Here is a 12845-nt window from a genome sequence, read left to right on the forward strand (position 1 = left end):
AAAAGTTAAACATGACAACCTGCGTGTTATTCAATAACAATATGTACTTCTATGTTATAAACAAACAGTATTACCAAGTTGAAAATTGACTTACTAACTCATCTCCAAACGCTTTGCAATAAACTTCCTGAGCTTGTAAAAGTTCTGGATATAATGTTTATAGTGCTAATAAAGTCATAGCCGATATAAATTGTTTCAGTAAGGAAAAATCCATTGTAAGAATTATAGTTGTCGCTCAGGGAGCGAGCATTTCAATCTTGGTGCTCTAAATCAGAAAGGGAAAGGCGTCATCCTCTATAAGGAGTTCACTCCCGCCAATAAATGGATCCGACAACCTGATCGCCTCACTAGCAGTGAATGGAGACAAGCTCTTAAAATGACAGCTAATGTTTGTCCGCTGCGTGCTATACCAGGAAGGTCCCGAGACGGAAACCACTGTCGTCGTTGCGTCAGTGAGATTGAAACTCTTGGCCACGTTTTGGGTGCCTGTCCTTTCAGCGAGACACTGCGGAACTCTAGACATCACAGAATCAGGTCCATGATTGCCGAAGCCTTGAGGAAGAAAGGTCTCACTGTGCACGAAGAAGTCCATGGCATCTCTCAAGAGGGATCCTGTCGGCGAATTGACATGCTTGCCATTCCACCAGGCTCTACATCCACCTACATTATCGACCCGACAGTCAGGTTCGAGGCACAGGAACAACAGCCCGCTGACGTCCACGCAGAAAAATGCAGGATTTATGAGCCCACAGTTCCATTCTATTTGGAGAAATATCACCTCACCTCCATTGAAGTAGTTGGGCTAATGGTTGGCGCTAGGGGCACAATACCTCGCCTCTTTGTCAGTTTCTGCAAGAAGTTCCAGCCGAACAACGACTTCATTCGTGATGTTTCCCTTGCCGCTATCAGAGGATCACTCGCCATTTTAAAATACCATTTGTACTTTGTTTCTTAAAAAGGGAGAATTTTGCTCGAATATCTAATCTGTTTGTTTACTATGTTTAGGCCTGTTTTATGCATGCTATTATCTTTCCTGTACTTACTTTTCCCTTTTGTTCGTTCCCCTCCTTTCTCTTTTGTGGTCTGTTTTTGTTTTCACTCAATATGTTTATCATGCTTTGTCCAATGAGGCAGTCCCGTCATTGGGAAAGCTGAAAGAGTGTCTTTCAATGTGTGTAACCACAACTACATTTTATACAAGCGTGACACAGTTACCATAGCAACCAAATGCATATCGAAAAAAAAATCCCTCTAAAGTATAATGGTATCTATATGGAACCAAAATGTTCTTATGTAGCGTACAGGAGATAAAGCCATTTCAAACTGGGAACTTACTTTAAAATAACCTTATTTATAATATACAAAATATGTGTCCCAGGCCATCTGTACACCCATTAAATGAAGTGTAGTGAGTTTATCAAACGTATGAGTGTACCAGTGGTCTGGGACATTCTATGCATACATCCATAAGGGAATCAGCTGTATGTATGTCGTATTGCATAACGTACAATACAAAGAAGGCGCGGGTAAGTTACGTATCGGTAGTATCCATGATTATGGGTAGGCCTACTTCACATTATATTAACAAGTATGAAAAAACCGATTAATTGAAATATGGATTACACATTATATAAACTTAAAACAAGCATTACACTAGTATAGTATCCACGTTCAATTAATACCCAGCGGTTATCAAACAGGCCGCTTTTTTTTTCAAAAGTAACGCATAATTGCAATTAAAGTTGATTTTGGACAAAAATCTTAGACACGTGAAACCTTGCATTCAGAAAGGAATGTTTTTTATCGAAACAAAAATATTTTTGCGACTATTGTTGTATGAGTTATGACGTGACTGAGTAGGCTACATTTTATAATGACACCATAAAGTTCTTAATATAATCTGAAAGAGCATATTATTTTGTTTACGTTGGATATTTCACTTATTTTGTACAGAAGCAGTATGGTTATGTTACTATGGTAACAAGTTAATTGTTGATATATTTTTATATTCCTTGGTATGAAAGCAGTTTTATTTATTAAATCAACATAAAACAAGATGTCCTTAACAAAAATGAGAAAATTCAGATTCTGACGATGATAGGATTTGGTATGCACTCTTTTTAACGACACTCATCCTAATCGGTCACCTATTTCTCAGTCAACCGTGAGTGAAATAGAAGCGAAATTCAGAGAACATAGATTATGTCGGAGATATAAAGATAATTTTGTTTCGATAAAAATGTCCCTTTCTAAATAAAAGATTTTAAACTGGACATCAACAAACCCGATCAATTTAGGATAAATCGTTGTGCACATATAGACAGTCGAGAACTTCTGAAAAATGGAAGACTGAAGAGGAATGCCACCCACCGAACAGTGGCTGTTCTCCTGTTGCATCCTGCGATGGCCAAGAGGCTGATTTCGCCGAAAACAGAGCTCTCCGTCAAGGTTGCCAGCACTTCCGCTTCATTCTTCCCCCCCATGACTTGCACTTGTCCTGTTTTCACGATATACATCTCCTTGCCTACCTCACCCTGCAAACAAAAACAACAATCAGTGCAATTTAATTTTAACGTACTTTCCCATCACAGACACATATACAGGATGTCCAAAAATTTGCGCACAGGGACAACATAATCTGAATTATGGATGAAAATGCAGACGAAAATGTAAGTGACAAAATTTCGTTCAAAGAATTTTTAAATGCAAAATATGGCAACACTGTATTTTGCAAATACAGTAAATGTTACTTGGCTGTGATTGCTAGCTCAAGTTATCCGTACGCTGCTTTAAAAATAAATGTTCATGGTTCAAACAACCTGCTTCTTTTTTATTTTCTAATTTATTTTAATTACCACTCTGTAATGTACAATCTTATCACATTATTCACTAGGCCTAACAGTAACACTACTAACTTTCTTTTGCATTTCAAATGTTATGTGGGCTGATACGTACAGTTTTAGAAAAAAGGTTTGCCGCACAGAAAGTCCCAGAAAGGAGGCTATGCGCATGATCAGAGGACGAGCGACCTGGTTCACAATAGAGCGATTAGTTGAGGTAATAAAAGTAGTTTTGTTTCGTTGTATGTCTGCTCATGCTGTCTCCTTTCTGGAACTTATGAAGTATCTGTGCGAGAAGACTTTTCTAAGACTGTACCTCTATTACGTATCAGGCAGTACGTCTTACTTGAAGATATGTGTCAGAGGAAGAACAATATTGTTTGTATATATCTGAAGTCTGACTAGTGTAATATGTAGCTAATCAGCGATGTATGCTATGGAGGAGAAAAAGACTGGCCACCCTATCCCATTATTTTTATTTATTTTAGTTGGTTATTTAACGACGCTGTACCAACTACTAGGTTATTTAGCGTTGATAGCGAGATGATATTTGGCGAGATGAGGCCGATGATTCGCCATAGATTACCTTGCATTCACATAACGGTTGGGGAAAACCTCGGAAAAACCCAACTAGGTAATCAGCCCAAGCGGGGATCGAACCCGCGCCCGAACGCAACTTCAGACCGGCAGGCAAGGACTTAACCGACTGAGCCACGCCGGTGGCTACCCCATTATTTCCAGGCTTAGTTTCCTCATGAATGATGTCTTATTGGTGTCACTTATGAGGTTCAAACCTGTTTTCGGACAGTTAACTGAACAACAAGTTTTATATTTAAAAATGTGTATATATATATATGTGTGTGTGTGTGTGTGTGTGTGTGTGTGTGTGTGTGTGTGTGTGTGTGTGTGTATACATTCTGACTTCCAGTAAAAAAGATACAAATAAAAATGACACTAAAATATAAATTAAAATAAAAAAATATATCTATATTGAAGTTATTTCAAAGGTTTTAAGTGATTATGTTCATACTCGTATGATATTCAGGAATAGATAGAAAAGAATCACTCAAAATATTTATATTTGTGGAAATTATCGAAGAAATTGCAATTCAGTGCATTACTAATTACCCGAAATGATAACAGTTTTGCTAAATCACAAAGCAGTACACAGTTTCAGAAATAACGTATATTGAGCGTATAAAATTTCTAGGTTACAGAGTAATTCATTGCGGAGGAAAAAGAAAAATATTAAATTTTACTAATTTTTCAGTAATTGGGATGATGATAATCCTTGTAAGGCAATCCTCAGTTTGCCAGATGTTAAAATACTGTTAGTGGTAACCTTGCGGCAGATGAAGTCCCCAGGCAGGAATATGACGGGGCGCAGCTTGAGCACCAGCTCGCGCAGCAGGGCCTCGTCGCAGTCGTGGAACAGCTGCACCTTGCTCAGCGTCTGGATGTGCACGTTGATGGCGATGTCCGTCTTCATCTTGTGCGGCAGCGTGTCCATGATGCGGCTCTCGTCTGCAAGCATTGCAAACTATAGGGTGGCTGTCCAGGGCCAACGAGATCCCACTCATTATTATTATTATTATTATTATTATTATTATTATTATTATTATTTTCCTTGCTGTTATTTATACTCGCTTTAACATCTTTGGTCATATCGTGAGTTAGTCTTTGGTTGAAATCCGAAGGTCTGTGCACTATTGTTGAGACTGGTTCTATTGTTGTGAACTAGATGGCGACTGTATATGTATGACTGATTTGTTATGAATATGATTTCGGTGATGAATGAGGTCGGTGATATTCAGGGAATTTCCTGGCATTTGACTTACGGTTGAGGAAAAACCCTGAAAAACCTCAACCAGGAAATTCAACCCAACCGGTGGGTGCATGGGTGGATGGGTGGATAGGCGGATGGATGGATGAGGGGGTGGATGGATGGGTGGACAGGTGGGTGGGTGGATGGATGAGTGGGTGGATGGGTGGATGGATGGGTGGGTGGATGAATGGATGGGTGGGTGGGTGGGTGGGTAGATGGGTGGGTGGATGGATGTATGGGTGGGTGGATGGATGGGTGGATGGGTAGATGGATGGGTGGGTGGATGGGTGGATAGGTGGGTGGATGGGTGGGTGGATGGATGTATGGGTGGGTGGATGAATGGATGGGTGGATGGATGGGTGGGTGGGTGGATGGATGTATGGGTGGGTGGATGGGTGAGTGGATGAATGGATGGGTAGATGGGTGGGTGGATGGATGGGTGGATGGGTGGGTGGATGGATGGATGGGTGGGTGGATGGATGGATGGGTGGGTGGATGGGTGGGTGGATGGGTGAGTGGATGAATGGATGGGTAGATGGGTGGGTGGGTGGATGGATGGATGGGTGGGAGGGTGGATGGGTGGGTGGATGGATGGATGGATGGGTGGGTGGATGGATGGATGGGTGGGTGGATGGGTGGGTGGATGGGTGAGTGGATGAATGGATGGGTAGATGGGTGGGTGGGTGGATGGATGGATGGGTGGGAGGGTGGATGGATGGATGGGTGGATGGATGGATGGATGGGTGGGTGGATGGGTGGGTGGGTGGATGAATGGATGGGTGGATGGATGGGTGGGAGGGTGGATGGGTGGGTGGATGGATGGATGGGTGGGTGGATGGATGGATGGGTGGGTGGGTGGGTGGGTGGATGGGTGAGTGGATGAATGGATGGGTGGATGGATGGGTGGGAGGGTGGATGGGTGGGTGGATGGATGGATGGATGGGTGGATGGATGGATGGATGGATGGGTGGGTGGATGGGTGGGTGGGTGGATGGGTGAGTGGATGAATGGATGGGTGGATGGATGGGTGGGAGGGTGGATGGGTGGGTGGATGGATGGATGGGTGGGTGGATGGATGGATGGGTGGGTGGATGGATGGATGGGTGGGTGGGTGGGTGGGTGGATGGGTGGGTGGATGGGTGAGTGGATGAATGGATGGGTAGATGGGTGGGTGGGTGGGTGGGTGGGAGGGTGGATGAACGAATGAATAGATAAAACTGTTCGATTACTAATTCTGTTTATTTACGAAAGATATTTTGCTGTTTCCATATGACATTAACTGTTGCTTACCAAGTGTGTGCTGCTGCTCCCACGTGAAGGTGAACCACAGTTTGACTCGTTCCTGCAGGTGGTGAGGCAAGTTGAGGCGCCTCATGTACTCCAAGGCCTCGTCCACCAACTTCTTGTACTCTGTCTGTGATCGTGTTGCAGTCACAACGATGTCCCTCATCTAGCGATACAAAATGCGTTCATTTTGATTAATACCGCAGGTTGCTTCATTTACGACGTGTTTAATTGGGAAACATATGATCTACATAAAATACAAATCTATTATTGCTGTGTTCAATGCACAATTCCACACAACATTTATTTTTGTATACAGAGCTTTTATTTCAAAACTTCTTTTCTATTCTATCATCGCCTGGCAACCTGAATTATTGTTATTGTCAGTTTGTTGTACAATGAGAACACAATAATTTATTTTGCGTAAATTTAAGATGTTCAAAATGTGCTCCATTGTTAGCTAGACAGTAATACAGATTATTTCGGAACTTCTCTACATAGCACTGACATAATATGAGCCGATCAGAGCAAAAGTGGTGTAAGTTAAAATTGGGTAATGAGGTTTAAAGGAAAAATTCTGTAAAATACAGCTCAAAGCAGCAATTAATATGTCCTTTGTGCTATCCACTGACTACTAATAGTTTAAATAAACTGAGTATTAATTGCTACTTTGCGCTGTATTTTATAGAATGTTTACTTTAACCCTCATTACCAATTTTTGACTTGCACCACTTCTGTTTTGAACGGCTCATACCAAAACCATATAGTACATAAACAACGCAAATCCAAACTTCGGCTTTTATTATCCTCTATCCTGTTTAAGTTTAAAAGAAGCGGTTTATAATGCACAACCATAACATTCCTTAATATTAGTTTCTGTTACTAACTGAAATAACCTGTAATAAACAATAATTTAATTTAAATTAAATTCAGGAATCCGCCCCTGAGCACAAGTTCTACTCTTTCAAGGGTGAGCTAAAATTGTATCTGTTTTAAATTTTAAACCTTGCATTCCCTACCTTAGTGCCAAGTATAATATCCCTCTCTTCAATTGGTCAGTGACAGGTTTATTTTTTGGTGCTCGGAGTTCTTTACCAAAATTTACATATCATTTTTTAAAACAATTATCAATATCATCTTTTGAAATTCAAAAAATCATCTCGAAAATTCTCAAAGATTCCCTGCAGATTATACAATTTCATTTATACCACTCAGAAGGCCTTAATTAAGGATATGCTAATTTTACATAAAATCTTTTATCTATCAGTATAATTTTATAGTTATCTTCTAAGATTTTATTTTATAATTGGTAATCAATGGTGCTTAATTACTACACTTTATTTTTATAACAATATTCATATTTAATTGATTATATTTGTTTGCTATTAATTTCCGGATCCTCGTGGTCATCCATAATTAAGGCCGGATGAGATTTTTTCTCTCTCTCTCATATTATAAAAATAAACAAAAACCCAGGTTGCCAGGCGACGATAGAAAACAAAAGACGTGAAACAAATGAATGAAATGTATAAACAATTGAATGCTCTTTCATATTTAAGTATCGTAATATATAGATATGATATATATTTGTTTTCAAGGTTTCAAATCACATTATATTTCAATTTCGTACAATAAGAGAACATAGATACACGAACATAATAATTATACTGTAGCTAAGATTATTATGATCAAAATTGATATTCTCGTGACAAATTAGAGCTAATGTAAATATGTAGATGTCATTTGAAATGTCAAAGAGAGTGAGAGGGTGAAATCTAAAATTTATTATATTGTTTAAACTTTCCCCCTCAATATATAAATTCACGTTTTTGTTCGTTTAAATTAAACTTAATTTAAATAAATAGTTATTTTGAGTAGGACATTTTGAAATGAAAGCTCTGTATACAAAAATATATGTTGTGTAAATTATATGACGTATAATATGTACTCTCTTAAAATTAAACATATGTTATTTGTACTTTGAACTGTCTATTGTACAATATGCTCTGTTTTTGTGGCAGCCTATTAATACAGAAAGCTGTTATATTTCGATAAATAAATAAATAAAATATTGTGAGATAAATGATAGAACATATGGAATATTTTTACGTACCTGGCCAATAAGAATTGCAAAAACAAAAACCCCCATTAGCCAACTACACGTCATGAAGAGACTTTCTTCTTCTGTTTCCGGCTTCGGATTTTTGCCTATGGACGTTGCGGTCTTTGTTGCGAAGTAGAAGCATCTGATGTACCTGGAAACGTAACGCAGACGTGATCAGCAGACTTCATTACATCACAATGTTCACTATTGTCACATCCACATACTGGCAAACTGGAATTCAAACAGTCTAAGGTTTTCATTGTCAGACATCAGATGACTCGCTATATGATTACCTGATATTCACCTTACAGCTGGGGAAAACCTCTAAAAATGTCAACCCATACCAAGTATAAAACAGGAAAAAAGTTTCTTTGTGATTGTGTTTCTGAGAATTAAATTTTAATAACCATTGCTACAACTAGGCTATCATAGCAGGTCTCAGAGTCAAATTTCATTAAATTAAGTAGAATTTATGGAAGTGTTGTTGAGACGTTATCAAAATCAATCGCAGGCTAGGTTTGAAGCCGTGCACTGCCGACGACAATATGACTTACGGGCTGCCTTTGCCATTGAAGACCCAGCTGTTGGTTCCCAGGCCCTTCCAGGACGAGAAGGCGTAGTAGGCGCAGGCGTTGAGGTGTATGAGGTACAGCATGTAGGTGAGGGTGCGCGCCATGCGCACCACGTACGGTGACGACACCATGTTGTCCACGCGCTCGAAGAACTCCCAGAACGTCTGGATCTGGGACATAAAACAGACCGAGTGACTTGCTTATAGAGTTTATTGTTCATAGGATATTAAAAAATTTTCAAAGAAACGTTTTGATTATCCAACTAAATTAATTTACCGGTACTCTGAATTTAATGTATTTAAAATTGAACAATTTTATAAATACAGCGTGTTTCAAAAGTGATGGTCAATAATTTACAGAACATTTATGATTGATAAGTCAAGGCCGGATTCAAATTAAAATTTATTCACAATTTACAATTTAAATGGTACATATGAATAGATACCCGAAATGAGCATATGCTCGTGCTCGGGTACAGTCCAGTAGTCTACATAAATTTTATAGGGATCAAATAATAATGTTGATGATAGAAATAATAGTAACAATAATAATAATAATAATAATAATAATAATAATAATAATAATAATAATAATAATAACCGTGACGGAGATAATACAAAGATAGTAATACAAATTAATTAATAATAATATAATAATAATAATAATAATAATAGTAACCGTGACGGAGATAATACAAAGATAGTAATACAAATTAATTAATAATATAATAATAATAATAATAATAATAATAATAATAATAATAATAATAATAACCGTGACGGAGATAATACAAAGATAGTAATACAAATTAATTAATAATAATATAATAATAATAATAATAATAATAATAATAATAGTAACCGTGACGGAGATAATACAAAGATAGTAATACAAATCAAATTAATAATAATAATAATAATAATAATAATAATAATAATAATAATAATAATATAATAATAACCGTGACGGAGATAATACAAGGATAGTAATACAAATTAATTAATAATATAATAATAATAATAATAGTAACCGTGACGGAGATAATACAAAGATAGTAATACAAATTAATTAATAATAATATAATAATATAATAATAATAATAATAATAATAATAATAACCGTGACGGAGATAATACAAAGATAGTAATACAAATAAAATTAATAATAATAATAATAATAATAATAATAATAATATAATAATAATAATAATAATAACCGTGACGGAGATAATACAAAGATAGTAATACAAATTAATTAATAATAATATAATAATAATAATAATAATAATAATAATAGTAACCGTGACGGAGATAATACAAAGATAGTAATACAAATTAATTAATAATAATAATATAATAATAATAATAATAATAATAATAATAGTAACCGTGACGGAGATAATACAAAGACAGTAATACAAATTAATTAATAATAATATAATAATAATAATAATAATAATAATAATAATAATAACCGTGACGGAGATAATACAAAGATAGTAATACAAATTAATTAATAATATAATAATGATAATAATAGTAACCGTGACGGAGATAATACAAAGATAGTAATACAAATTAATTAATAATACTATAATAATAATAATAATAATAATAATAATAGTAACCGTGACGGAGATAATACAAAGATAGTAATACAAATTAATTAATAATAATATAATAATAATAATAATAATATAATAATAATAATAGTAACCGTGACGGAGATAATACAAAGATAGTAATACAAATCAAATTAATAATAATAATAATAATAATAATAATAATAATAATAATAATATAATAATAACCGTGACGGAGATAATACAAAGATAGTAATACAAATTAATTAATAATATAATAATAATAATAATAATAGTAACCGTGACGGAGATAATACAAAGATAGTAATACAAATTAATTAATAATAATATAATAATAATAATAGTAACCGTGACGGAGATAATACAAAGATAGTAATACAAATCAATTAATAATAATAATAATATAATAATAATAATAATAATAATAATAATAATAACCGTGACGGAGATAATACAAAGATAGTAATACAAATCAAATTAATAATAATAATAATAATAATATAATAATAATAATAATAGTAACCGTGACGGAGATAATACAAAGATAGTAATACAAATCAAATTAATAATAATAATAATAATAATAATATAATAATAATAATAATAGTAACCGTGACGGAGATAATACAAAGATAGTAATACAAATTAATTAATAATATAATAATAATAATAATAATAATAATAATAATAGTAATCGTGACGGAGATAATACAAAGATAGTAATACAAATCAAATTAATAATAATAATAATAATAATAATAATAATAGTAACCGTGACGGAGATAATACAAAGATAGTAATACAAATCAAATTAATAATAATAATAATAATAATAATAATAATAATAATAGTAACCGTGACGGAGATAATACAAAGATAATAATACAAATCAATTAATAATAATAATAATATAATAATAATAATAATAACCGTGACGGAGATAATACAAAGATAGTAATACAAATTAATTAATAATATAATAATAATAATAATAATAATAATAATAATAGTAATCGTGACGGAGATAATACAAAGATAGTAATACAAATCAAATTAATAATAATAATAATAATAATAATAATAATAATAGTAATCGTGACGGAGATAATACAAAGATAGTAATACAAATCAAATTAATAATAATAATAATAATAATAATAATAATAGTAACCGTGACGGAGATAATACAAAGATAGTAATACAAATCAATTAATAATAATAATAATATAATAATAATAATAATAACCGTGACGGAGATAATACAAAGATAGTAATACAAATCAAATTAATAATAATAATAATAATAATAATAATATAATAATAATAATAATAATAGTAACCGTGACGGAGATAATACAAAGATAGTAATACAAATTAATTAATAATAATATAATAATAATAATAATAATAATAATAATAATAATAATAGTAACCGTGACGGAGATAATACAAAGATAGTAATACAAATCAAATTAATAATAATAATAATAATAATAATAATAATAATAATAATATAATAATAATAATAGTAACCGTGACGGAGATAATACAAAGATAGTAATACAAATCAAATTAATAATAATAATAATAATAATAATAATAATAATAATAACCGTGACGGAGATAATACAAAGATAGTAATACAAATCAAATTAATAATAATAATAATAATAATAATATAATAATAATAATAATAGTAACCGTGACGGAGATAATACAAAGATAGTAATACAAATTAATTAATAATAATATAATAATAATAATAATAATAATAATAATAATAATAGTAACCGTGACGGAGATAATACAAAGATAGTAATACAAATCAAATTAATAATAATAATAATAATAATAATAATAATAATAATAATAATAATATAATAGTAACCGTGACGGAGATAATACAAAGATAATAATACAAATTAATTAATTAATAATAATAATAATAAAACAAAATATTAACAATAATAAAATGAATACTAAGACTGATAAAATAAAATATAAAACCACTTAGCGAGAGTTAACACAACTTAAATAAGCATATAATAACCAGGAAAAAAAAAACGAAATTCGAAAATCAACAAAAAAGTTAGTTGTATCGCAGACGACAGCAACCGCCGTATTGACATTGTGCTATGCATTACTGGTAGTAGGGGGGAGCCGAAGGTCTACATCCTGACGTTCTCCTCGAATCTTTTCATATAAACATGGGAAGTTAATGCTGCAAAACAAAATGTCTACGATGTTCTCTTGTTTTACAAATTGTCGAAGCCTGCTAATTTCTAAACATGACCCACTGATTAAATTATTTTTTTAATGTTTTTATACGTAGTTTCAAAAATAAAAACAGAAAAAGAACTAAAAACATGTGCTAATATGTTGGACTGTAGTGGTCACCTGGTTTTACAGGCAGATGAATAAAATATGTTATTTCTCTCTACTCTAAGAAGCTCAAAATGCGTCTTCTCCTGATTTATAGTTCTGTGGACATAATTCCGTTCTCACCTTCAAGAGTCTTGGCAGACGTAACATGAGGTATTCCGTGCCCAAGATGAAATATAAAAGGTCCAGGGGTAGCAGGGACAGAACATCCATCTGTAAAACAAAAGTATAATTA

General features: G+C 33.4%; 1 protein-coding gene across 6 annotated transcripts in view; it reads right to left on the minus strand.

Moving 5' to 3' along the window:
• Positions 1-12845, minus strand: part of CngB (Cyclic nucleotide-gated ion channel subunit B) — a 65900-nt gene that overhangs the window by 13664 nt on the left and 39391 nt on the right. For all 6 annotated transcript variants that reach the window (XR_011329758.1, XM_069812936.1, XM_069812934.1 and 3 more), the window contains exons 7-12: positions 12734-12823; positions 8608-8795; positions 8063-8204; positions 5956-6115; positions 4183-4364; positions 2371-2534 (exon numbers count right to left, since the gene is read on the minus strand). Coding sequence is in view for 5 of the 6 variants with exons in the window: in XM_069812936.1 (XP_069669037.1) it covers positions 2371-2534; positions 4183-4364; positions 5956-6115; positions 8063-8204; positions 8608-8795; positions 12734-12823 (926 nt within the window). In the remaining variant the exon portion in view is untranslated. The remainder of the gene's footprint in view (positions 1-2370; positions 2535-4182; positions 4365-5955; positions 6116-8062; positions 8205-8607; positions 8796-12733; positions 12824-12845) is intronic.

This window comes from Periplaneta americana, chromosome 16, assembly GCF_040183065.1.
Source record: "Periplaneta americana isolate PAMFEO1 chromosome 16, P.americana_PAMFEO1_priV1, whole genome shotgun sequence".
Classification (NCBI taxonomy): Eukaryota; Metazoa; Arthropoda; class Insecta; order Blattodea; family Blattidae; genus Periplaneta; species Periplaneta americana.